General features: G+C 28.2%; 1 protein-coding gene and 2 long non-coding RNA genes across 9 annotated transcripts in view; 1 reads left to right on the top strand and 2 right to left on the bottom strand.

Annotated features, from left to right (window-relative positions):
- Positions 1-2,993: 2,993 nt before the first annotated feature.
- On the bottom strand, positions 2,994-5,689 carry LOC136080459 (uncharacterized). Of its 6 annotated transcripts, none has more exons than XM_065797105.1 (7): positions 5,412-5,680; positions 5,221-5,316; positions 4,552-5,108; positions 3,862-4,118; positions 3,663-3,723; positions 3,350-3,521; positions 2,994-3,210 (listed from the first exon to the last, which is right to left on the bottom strand). In XM_065797105.1, exons 1-3 carry the CDS (start codon positions 5,557-5,559, stop codon positions 4,639-4,641), a joined length of 714 nt encoding a protein of 237 aa, XP_065653177.1. In that variant the 5' UTR covers positions 5,560-5,680; the 3' UTR covers positions 2,994-3,210; positions 3,350-3,521; positions 3,663-3,723; positions 3,862-4,118; positions 4,552-4,638. The 6 variants fall into 6 exon arrangements, with proteins under 6 accessions (XP_065653177.1, XP_065653178.1, XP_065653181.1 ...); XM_065797106.1 differs by having other exon boundaries at positions 3,981-4,118; XM_065797109.1 differs by having other exon boundaries at positions 3,663-4,118; positions 5,221-5,295; positions 5,412-5,689.
- Positions 5,690-8,389: 2,700 nt separating this feature from the next.
- On the top strand, positions 8,390-12,716 carry LOC136080458 (uncharacterized). Its single transcript, XR_010638470.1, has 3 exons — positions 8,390-8,840; positions 11,869-12,053; positions 12,182-12,716. It is a non-coding gene; the product is annotated as an uncharacterized LOC136080458 (long non-coding RNA).
- The window catches only part of LOC136080457 (uncharacterized), a 36,131-nt gene continuing 24,463 nt past the window's right edge, over positions 12,011-23,678 (bottom strand). For both annotated transcript variants that reach the window (XR_010638469.1, XR_010638468.1), the window contains exon 4: positions 12,011-12,855. This is a non-coding gene — a long non-coding RNA (uncharacterized LOC136080457). The remainder of the gene's footprint in view (positions 12,856-23,678) is intronic.

The raw sequence follows: 23,678 nt of genomic DNA, 5'->3' as shown, positions 1-23,678 counted from the left end.
ACATTAGGATGACATCTCGCTGGATGTGGTTACGGTGCTCAATAACTAACACTTTGTGTCGCATAAACAATTAAATAAAACTTTAATTCCTGAGCAAGTATTGAACTACTGATAAAAAATATTTTTGGACAAATAACTGCTTGTATCTGTACTTAAAATATAAAAATTGATTTATCCAACGGCTATAGAAACTAAGTGTTTGGATTTAGTTTTTTCAATGGTTTGAAATATTTTGTTTTTGAAATGTTTTGTTTTTTTGACTTCAAAATGATTTGTTGATTTGGGCTTTAAAAAATTATTGAAACTATAAAGATTTATGAAAACTTAGAAAGAGCTAAGTCCCAGATGTTAGTTTTGATGATTTCTTGATTATATTAAAAAAAAAACTTCTTGGTTACAGCTTTTTCTATTAACAGTTGTAAAATATAATTTGGATTGTTTAGCTGGAATGAGGATTCTAGATTGCTTATTGATTAAGGTGCCAAGTATTTTCTATCTAAGTCAAGTTCTTTATGATAATTTATATCAAGACTAGAGTACTAAAAAATATTATAAATAAAAACTATTGTTACCATCAATTCTTTTTAATCTTTTACAAAAAATTGTGGTCATTCATCAAATAAAATGAATTAAATTTAAAATGGCAAGGTAAATAATCTATTTATCTGAAGAAAGATCAACAGGATCTTCTCATAAGAATTTTATACTGACGTAAACCAACATAAACAAAAAGTAAAAAGTATAAGAACAATAAATAACATAAGTAAGAATAAACATCTATAAACGTAGACATATGTATAAACAATAAATAAGTAGACCAAAATATATTTTTAACTTTTACTACTAATAATAACTCAATATATTATCTAATGAAAGAATCTTTTTAAGTTAACTTTTAAAAAGGCAAAAAGTAATAGGTACTTCAAAATTAAAATTCGGCAAAACAATTTTAATCCATAGGTGTGGCGCTTGATAGGTAATACGAAATTAATTAAAGTTGGCAAAAAGGGTTATTTAAAAAGTTATTATTTTTCAGAATACATTTACTAATTGTTTTAAAAGTAAAAAGATCTTTGAAAACAGTTTGGGATAAGTTATTTTACTTCACCAAGCATTTAATATTAGCGTAATTTAAATAACTATGCATAAATGAATAATAAAGTTGGAGGAAGACTTTCTTATTGAGGTAGATACGTGATTTAGATAAAATCCCCATATTTTTGGAAATTTTTGTGCTTATATAATCAATATGATGATTCCAAGCAATGTTTTTATCAAAATAAACACCCAAAAATTTTGTAACAAAATCTATTTTAATTTCCTTTTGATTTATAAAGATTTGAGATAATTTTGATGGCAGAAATCGCTATTTTGTAATCAAATGAGATAAAAACTCATTTTGTTTTATTAGTATTTAAGGTTAACTTATCGCACTTGAACCAATAAGATACTTGTCTGAGTTTTTCGTTCACTGTTTTAAAAAGTTCAGCGATACCATAGTAAGAAAGGAATAAGTTTGTATCATCTTCATAAATAATGCTCGATAGTTTTGAAGCGTAATTTAAGTCATTTACATAAATCAAAAATAGGAGAAGTCCAAGTATTAAACCTTTTTAGACTTCATAGATTATATTAAGAAAAGCGGTTTGATAATCATTGTTAAGTGGTACAAACTGTTTTCGGTTAGATAGATAACGTTTATACAATTTTAAAGTTTTATTTTTTATTCCGCAATATTTGAGTTTATAAATAAAAATATGGTGATCGATCGTATAAAAAGCTTTTGATATGTCAATAAAAATTCCGAGTGTATATTGTGATTTTTTGAATGATTTTGAGATTTCACGCACAAATTGGATTATTGCATACTCAGTTGAATTATCTTTCTTGAAACCAAATTGATGTAAAGTAAATTATTATCATGAAAATATTTTTATATTTTGTTGAACATAATTTTATCTAGAATTTTCGAAAATGTGGAGAGAACAGAGATGTTGCAATAATTACTACTTTCAGATTTGTCCTCTTCTTTAATTTTTTCAATTTTTAATTGTTCTGGAAATACTCCTTGATGGATAGAAGTTCTGATGATGTTAAAAAGAACAACTTTAAGTTGTTCAAAGCAATAGACTTGGTCTTAGAGTGTTTTTTGGATAGTTTTGGTCCAATATCAGAGAAAAAATTTATAAAATTGTTGTGCTATAGATCTTGAATCATATAAACTTTTGTTATCGACACTAACCATTTTTGGCAGGAAACTGGAGCAATATTTTATTTTTGCCAAAAATTTCTTTCATTATTTACCGCGTGCGTTAAATAATGAAAAAATTTTTTGGCAAAAATAATTTAATTAATAATTTGCGTCGTTTTTAAATGTACACTGTAAAACGTTACCGTGAAAATCACGGTACTATACCGTTACCCATAAGTGCCGGTATTGTACCGTAATTATTTTACGGTAAAACACCGTGAATAAATCTCGGTAAAACGCTGTTCTTTTACGGTCGAATACCGTGATTATTCTGTAATGAAACAGCGTGAATTACGGTATAGTACCGTGATTAATTTACAGAAATGTCTCGCTCATTTGTTGTAAAATATTTTGTGTACAACTTGAATCAAAATATATTATTACTATTTTCGAAAATGTTTCGCCTGTTTCATTTTGTCTTATTTTTTCATTTATTTCAATTGAATTTCAATTACATTTTTGTAATTGTATCTTCAATTATAAATATCTATTAACATATATGTTTGTTTATATGCTAATGGCAACAAAAACACGTCATATTTTTAAAAATCTTTTCAGTTTTACATTACTTACATGTTATTAAATAGAAATAGTTACTCAGATAAATTAAATAAATATAAATAAGTTCAAATAAAACGAAAATTTAAAATCTCTTACATATCAATATGACGTTATGTAAATAGTTATATTCGGTAAGTAGGAGTTTAAGAATGTATTAAATTCAAAAATAAAACAAAAGATATCATTGTAAAACTTTTGAAATTTACAAATAAATATAAATAACTACATAATAAATTGCTGTTTCAAAGTTATATTAAAAAGTTTAGCAACGTGGTAAATTCAAATATTATTAAATTTCGCAAACTTCTGCAGTATTGACAGCACAATTCTGCTTATTGCTGAAGTCTTCTTCGTTCGCCTTGCTTTGCTCCCTTTTTCAGGATTGATGCCGAAAAGAACTAGAACGGTCAATAATATATGTATAAGCAGTTGACGTTTAAAAACATTCTCATCAATAAATATCATTAACATCAAATACTATGTAAACCTTAGATAAATTAAATACATTTAATTAAACATAATATAAGCATTATATACCGTTGACAAAATTCTAATATGAATGATGAAGCTTCTTTTGGATATGGTATATTGAAAATATAAAAACTCGCAAATAAACAACAAAATGACTTGATGAAATAGTTCATTCCATCAACTACAACAATGCAATTAATTACCAGCATGAATCGATTTGCTGTAAATAGCGAATTCCCTAAAAAAAGAATGCAAGTTGACCTAACAAAAATCCATTTTAAATATATATATAAATAAAAATGATCAAGCTCATACCTTTTTTTTTTAAATTATTTTCAAAAAAATCTTAAAACATATTAGAACTTGTAATTCAACATACAATAAACACATAGATGAGGAGAATTTGATCTTGGCACCAATTCTGTTTGATCCATTGTCTCCTAAACATATTTTTTTTACTACTAAATATCTTTTAGTAACTACATTGCATGTTATTATAAAATGAGTGAAACACAATTAACTGCTTGAAAATATGTATTGGATATATTTTAAATTAATGATTACTATCTTTAACATACATCCACAAACATAAAGAAAGCGTCAAGTTTTTCATTATACAAACTAATCAAAGCCATTAGAAGACCGGGAGCCACAGGTAAATCTGACAAAGTTTTGCTTTATCTAAATTTTTTATCACCTTCTTTACTTTAAGGTCTGCTATTCCACAACTATGCAAAAATAAATATAACTTTTCATAATATAATGCTTTCATCAAAAGTTCACTAGCATTCACTCCACCCATCAAAACATCAAAGTGATGTAGCAAACCATCAACCTAAATAGAAAAAACCAATTTATTTATATATATATATATATATATATATATATATATATATATATATATATATATATATATATTTATATATATATATATATATATATATATATATATTTATATATATATATATATATTTATATTTATATATATATATATATATATACATATATATATATATATACATACATATATATATATATATTTATATATATATATATATATATATATATATATATATATATATATATATATATATATATATATATATATATATGTATGTATATATATACCAAAACTAAATAAAATAAACTTCTACACAAATCTAATTAAATACTATAAAAAAAATCTCTAATTAGTAGTAATATAGATTAATACATACTGGTTAATAATATAAGTTATATTATTTTTAAATAAATTTAATTTAATTTACTGTAAATAAATTGGGAAATTTATCAACAAATCATTCAATAACATCTTTTCATTTATTTCAGTTCGTTGCAATTAGTATTCGAGTTCTTCAGGACTGTTTGAAACACTGAGAACTGGTTCTTGGTTCAAGCAACCACAAACTATCAGTTTTTCTTTTTATAACATCTACTGATAATTGTTCCTTTTGGGATTCCATATTTAAAACACTCATTAATGGTGGAACACGGTTTGGCCGCTGCAGATAGTCATAACGGTTTACTAGTTGTAACCTTAAACTGTCATGACCGTTACCAATCACTGTAGTACCATACTCATCTTTAAACGATTTAGGATATTTGGCAACCATAGAAGATGCAATTACATCTAAATGTTTTTTTAATGGCTTTGGGCAAACAGCAAGGACATCATTCATAACAATCCTTATAATTGCACACTGATGTGCTGTTAAAGGTCTTTCTCCAGCTGCTAATATATCTTGTACCTCTTTAAACATTTTGGCCCAAGGTAAAACAAATATCAAATACCAATCAGCAGCACTTACATGTTCAATCTCCATTACTAGACAAAATTGACACAATATTTAAAATAGAGCAATTAAATATATAAAGAACACTAACTAAATTTTTTTTCAATTACTATGTTTTATTAACAACTTTTTTTAATAACTTACTCGAATTAGTTGAGTTATTTTTCACTTCATTTGTGGGCACCATTTGTATGCTGGATTGTGTGGCCACAATAAAATCTACAGAGTTTTGGGATTGTTCTGCATAAAATTTTATTATTATTATAAATAAAAATATATAAATATAAATGATAATAAAAATCATATTTATTTTGAGTATCATAAATCTTTTTTACCAGAGCTTTCCTTTTCCCAAGATTCAAGGAATTCGCGTTGTTGGATGGGTTTTAGCAAAACCAAATCATCAACTTTAACCAGGTAGAGATCTGTTTCATTTTCAACACTTATTTCCCACAAATTTTTCACAACCTGGTTTAAACACATCCGTCAATATTTGGCAGTGTTCTTAAAATATTACTTTTAATAACCTCTATTATCTAAAAAAATAGATCATATATAACATGTGTATATATCAAGAGTATCATAATAAAAGTCATATTATATTGTAAGTAAATTTTATAGAGTTTGATGTGGTTATTAAATTTAAAAGATTACAACTAATTAAATTTAAAAAACATATATATAGTATTCACAAAATGTAGTATTCAAAAAAAATAAAAATAAAAATATATATATAAAATATTAAAAACTATACTTGCTTCCATTTTAAATTATACTAAGCAAAAAAACAAAATATTAAAAAATTTAACAAAATTCTTAGTAAGGCATTGATGAGTCATAACTCAGCAAAGATTTCATTTTTTTGCCACAATGGTTGCATGCTTTTAAATCCAATTTAGACATCTTTTTTATAAACTATATATATATATATATATATATATATATATATATATATATATATATATATATATATATATATATATATATATATATATACATATATATGTATATATAGATATATAAAAATTATGTTGGTGTATTCTACAAACAGAATGCTTAATGTTCTAAAATAACAGAGCAATAATAAATTAGTAAAAACACTTATCTAATTTTTGATTTCTTCAACACTGTGTTTCACAATCAGTAGTTTCATCAGGAAGAATGTATGTATATATATATATATATATATATATATATATATATATATATATATATATATATATATATATATATATATATATATATGTATATATATATATATATATATATATATATGTATATATATATATATATAATATATATATATATATATATATATATATATATATATATATATATATATATATATACATAATTATATATACAAAATATATATACATATAATATAATAATTATTAGGATTTATAATATTTATAGGATTAAAAGGATATAAGGTATGATATAAAACACAACTAGATAACCTAGCTGTGATCTTCAGGCTGAAGTCTTCAGCCAAAAGATACCATGGACTTCAGCTATGTCTTAGTAAGATATAGCTGAAGTTAATGATATCTTCAGGTGTTTGATATCAACGTATTTGATATCAAACACGTTTTATATACTCAATCTTTAATCTTATATTTGATGTCAAACACGTTGATATCATATAAGTTATATCATAAAATCAAGTGCAATAAGAAATGACATTGAAACAAATAATATTATTTTGTAAATTATAGGATGAATTATTTAAACATATACAAATATTTCAAATAGAAATTATTCAAACATCAATGCTAACACTAAATATAAAAAAAAAACATAGCCAAACAACAACCCAATTTACTTAATTTGTCTAAAAATTTTACGGTAGTATACCGTGAAGTAGTTAGTCGTGTTCGCGAAATAGTAGAGTCGTGTTCGCGGCCGAAATACCTTAATAATTACGGTATTGTACCGCACAATGCGTTCACAGTGAAATACCGTGTTATTCACGGTATAGTACCGTGAATTTCACGGTAAAGTTTTACAGTGTATTGAAAAATTGGAAGTTAAGGGGTCGTCCATAAATTGCGTCACACAATTTTCGACCATTTTGACCTTCCCTTCCCCCCACCTCCCCATTCCTTCTTGTCACGAAATCGCAACACTTAAGTAGTAAGTTTTGTATGAGTCGTCACAAAACCACTAACCTCCTTCCCCCTTCCCTTCCCCCCGAAGAGCGTTACATAATTTTTCTTCCGGTTTTTGCGAATTTTATCAAATAGGTTTTTGTAGTTCTTATAATTTTTCGCTTGTAGCTATTTTTGTTTTAAAAATTTTTATATAACTTTTGTTTTATTCTGGATGATTTTTAAAAACCTGTATGGGTGTATTGATATTCTTAGTTGTTATTGTCTTTTCTATGATTGGGAATTCAACTTCATGAACAGAAAAAAATGTCTTGAAAAACTTTCATAAATATTGTTTGTTTTATCGTCAAAATTTATGTTTTTAAATACAGTAATGATTGCTGGTCTTTAAATAATTTAAAGTTAGTCTCATTATAAATGCGTTTCCGTATTACTTTTTTGGTATTAATGTTTCTTTCTGGGTTTGTTTTATTAAGTTTTAGGAATAGAAAAAAATGACCTGATATATCAGTTTTTATGATATATTAGTAGCTATAATATTACCAATTTGAGTTGCTGTGTTTATTGTTACTCAAGAGCATAGTAGGCCAGAGCTTAGCAAAAAGCTCAAAATGAAAGGTCGTATATTGACTTTTTTAATAACTCGCAATTAACATGCATATGTTAATGGCAATGAATGTTTATTTTATAATGTACTTGATCAATTTTGTAAACCTTTTAGGATGCTTCAAAGTCAAAAAGTTGTTTAAAGTATGTGTGAAAAACGTGAAAAGTATGTAAATATATATACTGGCAATACATATGTGACATATAGAAATAATCTATCCTTATAGAATTTGAAAATACTTATATATATTTATCTGCAATTTTATAATTATTTAAAAAAACAAAGGTTTTTATTTTTTTTAGCAGGTTTTTTTACATTATTAGGCCATAATTTTTACGATTTTTTATGTAATAAAAACTCTTGTTTTTACATAAAAAATCATAAAAATTATGACTTTTTTTAAATAAAAAATAAACGATTTTTTATGTAAAAAAACACATTTATTTTGACCACAAACCGTTACAGTGTAACGGTTTGTGATCAAAATAAATAAACTAAAATACCATAGATATATAAATTACTGGATACGGCATAGGCATATAATTTTGGAAAATATTTTGAAGCCGAGCTATCGTTGAAAAAGTGACGTAGAATGAGGCAAAACAATTCGTAAATAGGCGTTTAATAAAAGTAATATGTAAATAATATATATATTGTAAAGCATATTACTATTACAAAAAATTTATTGAAAGTAATATATATTAATAAGTTTCAAGAGAATTTGTGTATTTGTATAATTTTAATTATTAGGCTGATGACTTGAGGCTATTAACAATTTATCAGCAGCACCTGAGGATTTGATAATGAGCTATTTAAAGTGAAGTTGTACTAGCAAATAAAATATACAGTTTAAATTTTAACGTTATACTTTTATTGAATATTAATTTGGTTTCAAAAAATAGTGTTTTCTGAAGACTAACTAATCATTTTTATATACATCTATATCTATGTATATTATATTTATTATAATATATACCTATATTTTTGTATAAAATACATGTTTGGAATATCGTGCATTGACAAAGTACTAATTTTGTTGGATCAAGGTATTTTTTCAGTGTTTTTCTTAAAATAAAAATACTATATGTTATTTTTTAGTATATATATATATATGTATATATATATATATATATATATATATATATATATATATATATATATATATATATATATATATATATATATATATATATATATATATATATAATGCGGATATTAATTTCTTTCACTGATTTTTGAACAACACAAGTTTAGTTAGTTTGTTTTGAACTTGTGTTCCTTGTATAACTTTGTGTAACTTGTTGCACAGGATGAGACATGGTATAAACGTACATCTAAATAGGCCTCTATAATCAAATTGATCAGTTTAACCAAATGATTATCTTCCACTGGGAGTTCCTGAATGTGACTTGTAAGTCCTTTAAAAATTGCTTTAGAAAATAAATGACGGCGGATAGTTAATTTTAAATGTGGAATAGATTCCATAAAAAGTTGTAGTTCTTTGATTTTTGATTTGTCTGGAATGCTTTGTCTTATAAACTTTTCAACAAAAGAGCAAATTACAATAACATCTTTTGATGGATGAAGTAGACCACCTCTGCTTTTTTGATCAACAAGTAAACTTTGTGAATTATCATCCGTTAGAGATGCAGAACAGGCTTTACATTTAATAGATCTTCTTAGTTTTCGACTAACAAATCCACCTATATACTTCACTACTTCTTCGGAATATTCAGACAATTGGGATGGTTCCATAATACTTACTGGTGTAAAATCCTCATTAGCTATAAACACAGTTGAATCATTGTCATTTAATTTACATTCTTGATGATTCACAATTCCTTTTGTTACAGAAAGTATTTCTGTAGCATCCTGAGCTAAACAATTACCAGTTTTTATGTTTCGTAATGAGTGATGTACCAACAAATGTCGATATGTTGTCATAAACTGTTTTGCTGATGGATTGTTATTGAAACCACCTTGACTTCTAACAGCACTAAAGAACATTTCAATATGATCTTGACTCAGTTTGTATGTCAACAAGAATTTAAATTGGCTTTCTGGAGTTAAAATCAAGTATCGGCTAAGTTGAATTACTGATTGGAGGCTAAACATAAATCCAATGAAGCCAATTTTTCGGTTTGTTTTATAAATTAAGTTATCAGCAATGTCTGTCAAAGTGAACAAGTACTGACATACCATATTGACAAAATTTGTACAGTGTTCCAAATTGCTTAAAGAGATAGGAGCTTTATAATTTTTACCTATAAAATTCCGACTGTTTAATAAATCAAAACTTTTGTCTATAAGCTGAATAAAATTGATAGTTGGTCCGCAATCTTGAAACTCTTTTAATTTTAACATAATCATATGCTTTTGCTGAATAAAAATGCAATGTTAACGCAAAAGTTCGCAATGATGGAGAGTATTTTAATTTGCTTTTGGATTTCAGTTCTCTTTGAATTAAATCTTTAACACCAGGATTAAGACGATTTAAAGTTGCTGTGGCTTCATCACTAATTAAACGTTTTTCTTGTAATTCATTTATCCTATTTTGAAGTTTTGCAACTTTTTTTTTGAGTCTGCGCTTTTATTGCATTACATATCTGATACGTTTTTTCTGTAGTTTATAAACATTTAAAACAAATGACAACTTCTTGTTGACAGTTTGCAAATTGTCTGAATCAGTCTCCATGCAATCTTCTACACTCATTTTTTTATTTGTACTAATCACCTTTTTTTCATAAGTATTCACAAAAACTGTGTCATTTTTTTCTTTCTTTACCTGTTTTTTCAGCATTCTTTCTGTTGGCGCTTTTCGAATTTTACTAGTGGTTGTTCTAAAATGTTTTGGAAAATCAAAAATTGTTGGTATTGCATCAGGTTTCAGATATTTTCTCAAACAGTCCCCTGATGTTTTGCTTTCGTCAAAGCAATTTTTAGAAAAATGATCTAAACAAATAAAACTAGCGGAAGAGGGGACAAAATTCTTTCGTTTTGTTGCAAGAATCCAAGCTGCTCTTTTATCTGGATTCACAGGAAATCTATTTAAAAATGGATAGCTAGGATTCATTATACATACAGTGTTTGTCTTTTAAAATCAATATATTAAATTTCTATTGAATCTTTAAAATCAAAATATTTAATTTATATAGATACTAAATTCTTACCTATGAAAACTTCTGGAAACCCCTTTAGCAGATTTAGCTGTACACCCAAAAGCACTGCACGAATTAACCATTTTAAAACAAGTACTAAATCTTTAAATATATTGTACATAAATATATATGTATATTATAAATAAATATATTATACATAAATATAGATATATAGTTTTATATTCAATATTAGTCTCTTAAAACTCCATATAAATCTTGCATTATACAACCATATACAAGTTAGTTAGGTAATTCATGACATATTATATTAATAAAACTTTTACTTGCATTGCAGTATTAAACTAATAGTATTATACTAATATTGAGTATTTGAAAAGCTTTTTCTTTTTCTTTTTTTTGTAGATTTTTAAAATCTTATAATTAAGATTTATTTTATTTAGATCATCTGTAATTAAAATATATATAAACCATAAATGAATTTAAAATTTCTTCGAAGTTATTGTTTTTATGCAATACAAAATATAACTTGAAATTAAATTGTAAACATTGTTCAATATATGCGCTGATTAAACTATATTTTTCTGCCTCACTCTACGTCATAAAGGTAAAGTTAGCCCGGCTTCAATTATTTCTGCCTATGTCGTATCCAGTAATTTATATATCTATGTAAAATACCCACTTATAATGATTAAAATTAAAAAAATTCAATGACAGTTTCAACATGATGAAGCGGCGAGATTTGTATTATAAACTTTTAGAGGCCAAGTAAAAGAAGATTAAGAGTATAGTAGATATTGAGGCTGACATTATTTTGAAGGGTTTGAATATATCTGATGAGATTAGAAGGGATTTTTATATTTTTATTGAATATCAACTAGAAATGACCATGTTGCATAGCAAAGTAGCAACAGCCCTTTGTAATGTAACTGATTCACCTTTGTTGTTCTATTCGCAGGGCAACAACAAGTGAAATGAAGAATCTAGATACAATTTATGAGAAAAGTAACACATTTAGTAAATCTAGCTTTTCCTATATAATTTCTACTCTTCATGTATGGATCAGATGTATGAAGTGTCTTCTCCACATCTCATACAGAACAGGTTTTGAGAAATGGCAAATTTGCAAGACGTTTTTTCAGGGTATGTTTTTTAAAAAAAGCTAACCTCTTTTATAATTTTTATAATTTAAGATAAACGATATATGAATTATTTATAATAAAAAAAATTCAGTATATCCATAAAATATTTATAAATAAAAATGTTTTCAGGATTATTCTGACCGACGAGAAACCAATCAAGCGTTTGTACGTCATACTGTGTACTCTCTTATGTATGGAAGAGGTAATTCCTGAGGCTATAGAGATCAACTTCAAGGAGACACCTCAACGTTTTGTTTATCTATACCCCTGGTATTATATGCTGCAGGATCACTTAAACTGTTGATACACTTTCACCTGGTAGTTCGCAACAAAAGCTTACCTATTGGTATGCTTTTTGAAGAAGCACAGAAAAGCAGAAACAAAGATGTAAACAACCTCAGAGAATTCGTTAGCCTTGAAGTTTATAGAAAAAACAAAACCTGGATTTAACGAGAAGACTTCTGCGTAGCTCAAATCTTGTAATCGGCTTGCTGCGAAACAGAAAGAAAGTGGAATTGCTTCATCCCGAAGAAGTTAAACTTTTACTTGTAGAAAACTTGCAACTTGTATGAACTTGTTTTGTTTATACGATTTCACAATTTCACATTTTTATTTTTTCATATAGGATGCTAAATGTAATTTAACCCTTAAGAGCAATATAGTTCCAATAGCGCAAACTAGATTTTTTTTGTCGTTACAGATTTAACACTTTCAGACGTTGCGCAAACTCCAAATTTAAGTATTTTTATGCTAATGTCAAATGATAATGCTTTCCAAAAATTGCTGTGATTGGAGCCTGGGAACTAAAATAAACAAAAATGTTATTTTTTTTTTTTTTTTTAACCTTTTATTTAGCCGTACAAATATTTACAAGTTCCGTGTTTTATAATATATATATATAACAATGGCAAGGACGAGAAGAAGACAGATTTGCCTTATCACCAAGTCCCTTGTTTTTTCTAGACATTTAGGGGAGAGTGGGGTAATGGCGAACGCGGGGTAACTCCGAACATGGTCAAAACAGCATTGTAAAAAAATAAATTCGACAATTTTTTTTTACCTGCTGAGAAGGGATCCTATGCTCAGTTCCAGACGTGCAGTAGTGTAATGAAGCTGCGGATGTTGTTCACTATAATTTGATTTTAAATTTTTCTGATAATTTTATGCAACTTTTTTCTTGAGTAACACTCTGTTGTAGCTTCTATGGAAATAAAGTCACTCCTTTTTTTTGTTTTTGTTGCATAATATAGTTTTTAGACTTAGTTATTACAATTAGCTTTTTATTCGCTATTACACAACAGTGCTTGTGATTGCCCCCCAATGTGTTCGGAATTACCCCACGTAGGCAGGGTAATTCCGAACACCAATGGTTTTATTTCTGGCATAAATTTTTATTTTATAATAAGATTTTTAAAAATTCCTTTTGAGGGTTTGTGACTGAGTAGTTAAACTAATTGATAAGCAATAAATATGATCAATTTTGTATAACTGGTGTCTTTAATTCGCATTCCCGCTTAGGTGTTCGCCAATACCCCACTCTCCCCTATATAAATACATTGTAACTAAAATTAAAAATTAAAAAATGAGAGAAAAAAGCAAAATGTTTCAAAGAAGTTTATATAAAATGCAAAATAGTTAAAGTCTTTCAAAGTTGTTTTTGATAAAAGTTAAAGATGTAGTTTATTCTCAATAACATGAAGATTAACTTACGGTCATGCAATGCTATATATATTCAAATTTCAAAGTTATTCATTAAAGTAAGATTTTAATAAATCAATCAAGAAAACCAAAACCAACAGCATAAAAAGAAAACATGAAAATGAAAACATAAAGGTTTATTTATAACATTTATAATCAGAAGACACTATATATACATACATATATATATATATATATATATATATATATATATATATATATATATATATATATATATATATATATATATATATACACATATACATATATGTATATATACACATACATACACACACATATACACACATATACATACATATACACACCCATACACATACACACACACACACACACACACACACACACACACACACACACACACACACACACACACACACACACACACACACACACACACACACACACACACACACACACACACACACACACACACACACACACACACACACACACACACACACATATATATATATATATATATATATATATATATATATATATATATATACATATACACACACATACACATACATACTTTTTCATAATATAATTGAATATAATGTATATAATTAAAGACTTAAGACCTTTCCAGACAAACAAAGCATGCACTAATAGATAATTTTTAAATATAACATTTTTATAGATAGATTTTTAAAAAATTCTCTGTTTTTTCATTATTTAAAAGTAATAGTTTTAGCTTTTGTTTAAACTGTTCAAGAGTTTTTTTTTTTTTTTTTTTTTTTTTTTAAAAATATTAGCTTCCAACAAGGCTGCAAGCAGCCACTAATTAAAGTTGGAAGTTACTGTAAGAGAAAAGATGAAGATTGTAGAGCAAAATAACGATTGACGGACGATTTAAAAGATTGCAAATTATATGAATCAGGAAAGCAAGATGAAGGAAGCGAATTCCAAAGAGCTGATGTTCGAGGAAAAAAACTAGACGAATAAGCGTTTTTGGAGCACTTAGGAACAGTCACAGAAAAAGGATGACACTTAATTGAATGACGAGTAACACGAGAATGAATTTTAGTAGAAGGCACAAGAGACGCTAGCTCTTTCGAGCAGTGCCCATTATAGTATTTGTAGAAAAGAGAAAGAGAAGCAACGTTACGACGATGTGATAATGATTGTAGGTTGGCTGCAAGAGCAGGTCCAACTATGTTTACAATGCGTTTTTGCACCTTGTCTAAAAGAGAAAGGGCATCATTAGAAGATCCGCCCCAGATATGGCAACAGTATTCCATACAAGGCCGGATTTGAGATTTATAGAGGTAGAGAATAGAATCCAGAGTAAGAAAGTGGCGAGCTCGATAAAGAGATGCAACCTTAGCAGATGCTAATTTTGCAACCGATTTGATATATGGTTTCCAAGAAAGATTGGAAGTAAGAGTTAATCCTAGAAGATGAAGAGTAGGTGACTCATCGAGTACATCACCGTTCATAAATATAGGAAGATCTAAATTATTGCGATAACGATTGGCTGAAAAAAATTGAGTTTTATCTGAATTAAAGTTCACCAGCCACTGTGAGCCCCATGCTGTAGCAGAAGTGAGATCCTTTTCAAGCTCAAATGCCCCCTCCAGGCAATCAGAGGGTGTTGGTTTCTTATCACGACAAGAATAAATGGTAGTATCATCAGCAAACAATGCCACCTTAGATGTGAGAATATCTGGAAGATCGTTAATGTAAATTAAAAAGAGTATAGGGCCAAGGATAGAACCTTGAGGAACCCCTGAAGTTACAGAATAAGAAGAAGAGTGTTGTCCATCGAGGACAACTTTTATGCTACGATTGGAAAGGAAGGATTCAATGATCTTAAAGATGTTGCCGGATACACCATAAGAAGAAAGCTTATGGAGAAGACCAGCATGCCAAACTTTATCAAACGCTTTTGAAATGTCAAGAGCGATGGCCTTAACCTCTCCACCTTCATCTAATGCACGATAAAACCTGTCAGTTATTACTGTTAGCAAATCAGCTGTAGAACGAGAAGATCGAAATCCATATTGATGGTCAGAAAGTAAGTTATTAGATTCAAGATGAGAAATTAAGTGTTTGTTAATTAAAGATTCAAAAACCTTGCTTATGATAGGAAGAAGACTTATGGGACGGTAGTTAGACGAATCAGATCGCTCCCCAGAATTTTTGAAGATAGGGATAACAGATGCGGCTTTCCAGCAGGCTGGAAAACAAGACTCTGATAAGCACTTGTTGAATAGTTTTGAGAGTATAGACGACAGCTCTGGAGAACACTTCTGCAAGACAATAACAGGTATGTTGTCTGGGCCACAAGCTGTAGAAGAGTCTAGACAGGAAATCACTTTAGATACAGATGCTGAAGTGATATGAATGTCAAGCAATGAATCAACCTGTTTGTTGGCAATATCAGGTAGAACGCAATTAGTGGAATCAAGAGATGATATTGATGAAAAGTTTTTAGCAAACAGTTCGGCTTTGTCTTTAGGTGAGGTGACAAAGTCTGAACCATACAAGAGAGGTGGAATTATAGATTTGCCCTTATTATTGATATTATTAAAGATTCTCCAGAAGTCACGAGAGCCTAATTTTTGAGATGAGATACGAGATTTCATGACCTGAGAATAGCGGGTTTTGGCGTTAGACAAAACCTTTTTACAGTTGTTTCTAGCAGTAATAAACAGACGTCTGTTTTCTGGAGAATTGTTTTGCTGATAAATATGGAAGTAACGGTTTCGATTGGCAATCGCAGCAGCACAGTGTGAGGAAAACCATGGAGGAGAGTGAGGCTTGACCTGGAATCGTCGAGAGGGAATAAAAGATTCCATGCCAGCCTGAATCCATGAAGTTATATAAGAAGCACATTTGTCGACAGGAAGTTGAAAGATTTCTACCCAAGGGCCATCACGAAGAAAATCACGGAAAGAATCCCAGTCAGCTTTACTGTAGTTGTAAGAGGTTCGATAGTAGGGGTATTCAGGTGATGAAGAAGAATGAGATATTAGTTTTAAAGAGATCAAACTGTGATCAGAAGCACCTAAGGGTGAATGTGGAGAAACTGAGCACTGACTAGGATCAGAAACAAGACATAAGTCGAGTAGAGAAGGTAAATGATTAGGGTTGTCAGGAAAGCGAGTTGGAAAGTTGACTATTTGAGTTAGGGATTGAGAAAGGCAAAAGTTGTGGGCTTTAATGCCTGCAGAGTCACTGACACTAGAGCCAAGCCATTCAGAGTGGTGAGCATTAAAGTCACCGACAACAACTATATTAGCTGATGGATAAAGAGAGAGGGCTTGGTCAATATGATCAGAAATAACATCAAAAAGTGTACAGTCTTGAGATGAAGGAGATCGATATAGAACAAAGAGAAAGGCAATAGCGTGAAGTGGTGCTAAACGAAAGCACATGAAAGAATAGTCTGTGGATTCAAACCTAGTTTCACGACAAACAGGTGAATTCTTACGAATGTAAATGCCCAGGCCAAGCATGTGGCTATTGGAGTCTTTACGAATCAGAGGAAGATAACCATCAACACTAAGATCACAAGATGAGACAGCCGAACTCAAATTAGTCTCACAAAGAGCAAGTAGGTCTGGTGAACTTTGCAAGAGATAAGACTCAACGGAAGAAAAGTTACTTCGAAGACCACGAATATTAGTGAATGATAGGTTTAGAGAACTTGGTGATGATGATGGTTTTTTGTGTTTTATAGTTTTTGGTACATTATTCATTTTTAAATTAGATTGAAGAACTTGACTCAAAGCATAGATAGTACTCAGAACACCGTTTAATAGCCCAAGCAATTGCCTCATTACTACTAATAAACCCTAAGCCGTAACAAAGGGCTCCAAATGTGGCCTCCGCAATGCACACCAAAAGTACAAACAGGGACACCATCCATGCGCAACATGGCACTGTTAATACTTTGATATTTTTCAGCTGTTGATGGAATCAGCCTCTCTGAGAGCTACCACAGAGTTCGGGAAACCTGACTACCAGCCGGCCTCAGAACCATAAAACTGAGTTTTAGAGCTGTACCCTCATAAGGAGATAATAGAATGAGTTGCCTAGTCATAAAAACAGTGACACAAGCAAACCCATGCATTGAGTCAAGAAGATCCAGCATTCAACATCCTAAACTGGAAACAATGTATTAAAAATACATCTGCGCCAGCCTAATAGATGAAGAAGGGGTGCGAGGCTGGTCAACAGATAGAATCTGTTTACCCCTTAAGTCTTTGCCTAGGAGGCCTTCTACAAGACAGTAGCTGGGTGCATTTAACATCTGCCCAAGATGAGTATTTTTATCGAGACACCATCTCTAGCCTTTACTCAACCAAGAGCCCCAAGGCAGGGGGTGTTTTAAATCGGAGTTGGCATCTCCTAGCCTTTGCCTAAAAAGGCGTATCCTACAAGGCAGCAGGACATGAAGCAGATTGTAATTGATGATCTTTAATAATTTAATTAAATACTTTTAGAAAATATTTATATAAAAAATATCTATGTATACTTTTAAAAAATATCTTTGTAAAAAAGTTAAAAATTTTTTAAATTTTTCAACTTTTTTACACAGATATTCATATTTTTGTTCATTTAATTTTATAATATAATTTTTATCATTAAATAAATTTTAATGTGTAAACTTTAAATAAATCTATTGTTTTTTGAAATTGTAATAAATATGAGAATATTGTATTAAATATAATATCTAAGACACAATACATTTGTACTGTGATTTAAAATGTCATCAGCAGTAAATAAAAAAACTTATTAAAATTGATAGGCCTGGCAATTTCGATTGAATAGAATGGTAAAAGTGTTGCAATCCACTTATTTTAAATAAGCAACAATGCATTTAAGCGACAGGGTGAGAGTTGTTAACCGCATGAGAAAAAACATAAAAATATAAACTAGGAGTTTTTAGTAATCACAAAAAAAACAATATAATAAACACAACAAAAAATCTAAACTAGAGAACAACTAATGCTAATTAAAAAATAAAGTTTCTTTTTTAATGACTTTGCTAGTTAACGACTATGCCTTTTTTTACTAAGAGAAAACAATTGTTCTCGATTAATTAATTTCTTGATTAATTAATTTTTCGATTAATTCATTTCTTCGTTGTGCAACATAATAACGTTTTTTATGTGTCTAGCATGACACTCTAAATGAGTTGGATATAGGTTGTTTTCTTTATTACAAACTCTAAACCTTTGGGAATTTAAGTGTTTTAATTTAAGTTGTAAGTGTTTTAATAGCATTAATTTAAGTTGTAAGTTTAAGTTGTTTTAATAGTTTTAATTTAAGTTGTAAGTGTTTTAATAGCATTACTGATTATCTTATTCCATACATTAGGTCCTCTAATAGTTATTGAGAACTTGGTTGACTCATATATAGTTTTGGGTTGTACAAAGTTGTTACTTGAATATTTAGTCATGTATTTATGTTGAATTTTATTTAATAATGGTTTGAAGATATTTGGTATTGTATTATTATTAGTTTTATACATAAAAATTAGCAGATGATATATATTTATTTGGTACAAGTTTGATATTTCTAGATTGTTGAACAATGGTCCCGAATGTGAGAAGTGGTGTGCATTTGATAATAATCTAATTGATAACAATCTTATTGGTGCTGCACCAGGCAATGTTTGCATAGTTCAGATAGGAATGAATAAATGAGTAATATATGTATTTCAAACATGATTGATCTAAGTATGGTTTTGCTTTATAGAGTAATCCGATATTTCCAGAAATTTTATTTTCAATCATGTTTATGTGGTCTTTCCAATTTATGTTTTCATCTAGAATTACACCTAGAAATTTCATTGAACATTCTTTTTACGATGTATTCTCCAATAATAAGTTTTGGAAGTGCAAGAGGGATTTTATCTTTTTTATGGAGGCGATGAAAAATAGTATAATTAATTTTAGTTAAATTAATTGTAAATTTATTCATATTTAACCATTTGGTTAGTTTTAGAAGTTCAATGTTGACCGTTTTTAATAATGTTGTTATATCACTGTGAGAATAAAATAAATTTGTATCATTAGCAAACAAAATAGAGTTTAGAATATTAGAAGCTTTGGTTAAATCATTAATATAGATTAAAAATAAAATTGGTCCTAATATAGATTCTTAAGGAACGCCGCAAGTAATTGACATATTGTTAGTTTTTTCATTCCCGAATGAAATATATTGTTTTCTATTAGATAAGTAGCTTTTAAACCAAGCTATGTTTATATTTTTGATTCCGTAGTTTTCTAATTTTTTAATGAAAATACTATGATCAACAGTGTCGAACGCCTTACTAAGATCTATGAAAACACCTAAAATGAACTTGTTTTTGTCAAAACCTTGAAAAATAATCTGAATGAGATGAAGAATTGCATGATCAGTAGAGTGCCCTGTTTTGAAGCCAAATTGTTTGTTATAAAGAATTTTATTTTTTTCTAAAAATGAGTATAATATGTTACATAATGCCTTCTAGTATTTTCGAGAAGCATGGAAGAATGGAAATAGGTCTATAGTTAGAAATATTAGTATCATCTCCAGACTTAAAAACTGGTATTACCCTTGCAATTTTAAGTTTTTTTGGAAAGACTCCTTGTTTAAACGAAAGATTAAATATATGAAAAAGAACTTTTTTAAGTATCGCCTTTAAGTTTTATTATTTTATTTGAATAGTATAATTTCTTTGAAAGCTTTGTAATTGATTCAAAGTGACCTTTATATTTTTTATACCTTAATTCATTTTCATAAGTTCTTTTTTTCAGAAACGCTTCATACAATCGTTTTTTTTTTTTTTGATGATATTATCATTCCTGATGTAATCCAAGGGTTTATAAATGTTTTAGTTTTAATAATTTTTGTTACCACTGGGAAAGCTTTATCATAGTGTTTTTTGAATATTCGAAGGAAACTGTTATAAGCAGTATCTGTGGTTTGTATTTGTAGAATTTCATCCCAGTTTTCAGAAAATAGAGAATTATTAAAAAATTCCATAGAAATGTCATTATATATTCGATTTGTAATAATAATTTTTTTTTGAGGGGTGTGTTCGACAACTTTATGCGCGATTATAAATATTGGGAAATGATCCGATATACCAGATATTATTATTCCAGTTTTTATTTTATTTTTTGTATATTCATTAATTATTATTTGATCAATTGAGGTTGCGCTATTCCTGGTAATTCGTGTTGGTTTTTTTATTGTTGGAATGAACCCATTTTGAAATATGATGTTCATAAAATTTTTTTACATTTTTATTTGTGTCGTAATCAAGCGCATTATAATTAAAATCCCCAACAAAAAAGAAACGTTAGTCACATAAAATTTTGTTTTTGATTAAATTCTTAAAGTGTTTTTCAAAAAATTTGTTATTGCCAGATGGCGGTCTGTGCACAACATGTACAATGATGTTTTTAGTGATTTTATTTATAACTTCAATCGTTAATGATTTGCAATCATTACTAATTGCACTAAATTCGGTTAGCGGTTTAAAATTTAAAGAGTTGTGGATAAAAATACATACTCCTCCACCTATTGTCTTAGAATTTCTGACTTGATGAATAACTTTATAGTTTTGTAGTTGAAAATTTGAATCTTTTTCAACTTGTTTATCTCGACACCAGGTCTCTGTGAGAAAAATAATTTTAAAATTAATTTCAACACTATATAAAAAATCTTTAAATTTATCACAAATTTTTTGAAAGCTCCTAATATTTAGGTGTAAAATGGAGAACTCATTAATACCTATATCAGCAGAAAGATTAGAAATATCGGAATTATAATAAGAAGGGCATATGTTGCTAATTATTTCATCAGTGTTAAAAAAGTTAACGTCTTGATCTGAATGACTCTCTAAAAGTATATTTTTATTTGTCTGGAATGCCCTAAAGCTTAATTCTAAAAAATTTATACCTTCCATAATAACAAGAAAGGTTATACTAACAAAATATTTAAAGTATAAAATAAAATAATTAAAGTTTAGGAGGTAATTTCCTGAATTCTTTTACTATTAATTTACAACCGAAAAAAACCATTTTTCCTATGTATCTTCATCTGCTCGAATAATTTTTTCCTGATAGATGCAGTTTCCGATGAATAATGCTGATTGGTATATATTCCCGATCCTTTTAGTTCACTCGCACTTTTTAAAACTTTTACTTTATCTTTGTAATTTAACAGATACTATTGAATTTAACTATTACTATTGATCTTGGTCTACCTGCTTCAATTTTTCCTGACCTGTGTGCTCGCTCAATTACAATTCTTTTTAAATTAAGTTTTTTTTCCAAAATATTTAATACCTTTAGTTCGGTGTCATCCCAATTTTATTTTCATTTTCCGATAAACCCTCTATTCGATGATTATTCCTTCTTTGTCTTTCCTCAAGCTACCTTAGTTTATTATCTTCCGTATCTCTGCTCTCTGATTTTGATATAATTTTTTTTTCTAATTCAAGATTTTTTTTTCTTGCATATTTTGTGTAAAGTTCAGACTTTCTTCTATATCTTTTTGCACAATTTCATTTTTGTTTAATCTTTTAACGTAATTTTTTTGTTCCTCTTTAATTAATATGTTTTCCTTAAGGAGTGTTGCATACAAATCTTTCACAGTGTTTATTTCTTTTAACAGACTATCAATTCTATTGTTTGTTAACTTCAGATTTCCGCTTATTAGTTTTAGAATATCACTTTGTTGCTTAATAAACATTTCGTTGAATATATCTCGTACAAGCTTTATTGAAATAATTTGTTTCCTCGTTTGATAATTTAAATAATTTCCTCGTTTGATAATTTATCCATGATGTATTACTTTATCTTATTTATGTTCTTTTTTCCGTTTTTTCCTATTTTTAAGTTAATTCCTTTTTTTAAGGATATATAATTACTAAAACTTAAAAATACTACGATTTATTTTTCTTACCCCAAGTGAGGGCAATGACTTAATGAATGGATTTGTTCATTATATTATACTAAATTTGACTAGGTTGGCATGTTTTAAACTTTATGGAATTATATTTTATATTTTAAAAGTTATGGCTAAATAAATTTTTAACCCTCTTAAAGTGAGAGGGTTGTAAATTTTATAAGGTCATATTTTTTTATCTCTTAAAAATTATTCCGTGAACTTTAAAACCTGCTAATTTAGTTAAATTTAGTATAAAATTGTAACAAAAATTTAACATTAACTTATTGCCCTCACATTTTGGGTGAGAGGAATAACTTTTTGAGGTATTTTTGTTCCCAGGCTCCTATCACTGGAATTTTTTGCTAAAGGTTATTATTTGGCATAACCATAAACATACTTAATTTGCACAACGTCTGAAAGTGTCAAATCCGCAAAACTTAAAAATCAAAATTACCCCACTAAACAGCCCGTCATTAAGAGTGGTCAAGTCCTAATTTTAATGCCAGAAATGGATTCCTTGACCCCAAAAACATATGATAAGATTTTGTTATATTCTGGCCCACCGTGTAGTGGGTCAATTTATTAAAGTAACTAACCCATTTCAAAAATTGAACCATAAAAATTCTTTAATTTATGGTCGTGATTATATAGAAAACAGTTCATATTTAAGTCTCCGGACTATATAGTTTTTTTTTATCATTGGTTCCTTTTCTTAATGATTTGGTTGTAAAAACATGCTCAGGTTTTTGCTCACGTTGTCTGGTGACCGATAATAACAACTATTTCTTTATCGCAGTCAGAAACGCTTTCAGAAAAGTCATTCCAATAACAATACTCAATATTTTCGTGAACATAAATTAATACTTCGCCGCCTAGTTTATTTGTTTTTCTCTACGTAGAAATCATACTAAATGAGAAATGTAAAAATTAATATTTATTTCATCAACTGTGATCCAAGTTTCAGATTTCATTTACTGTGACCCAAGTTTCAACAAATTATATTAAAAAT

This window comes from Hydra vulgaris, chromosome 05 (genome assembly GCF_038396675.1).
Source record: "Hydra vulgaris chromosome 05, alternate assembly HydraT2T_AEP".
Taxonomy (NCBI): domain Eukaryota; kingdom Metazoa; phylum Cnidaria; class Hydrozoa; order Anthoathecata; family Hydridae; genus Hydra; species Hydra vulgaris.
This window is presented reverse-complemented; position numbering and strand designations above follow the sequence as displayed.

Excerpts from the sequence above, each read along its gene's own strand:
- LOC136080459 (XM_065797104.1), bottom strand. The coding sequence starts at position 5,559 with ATGTGTTTAAACCAGGTTGTGAAAAATTTGTGGGAAATAAGTGTTGAA. Across the intron at positions 5,317-5,411 it reads TTGGGAAAAGGAAAGCTCTG|AACAATCCCAAAACTCTGTA; the intron begins GTAAAAAAGATT and ends AATTTTATGCAG. Across the intron at positions 5,109-5,220 it reads AAATAACTCAACTAATTCGA|TAATGGAGATTGAACATGTA; the intron begins GTAAGTTATTAA and ends AATTTTGTCTAG.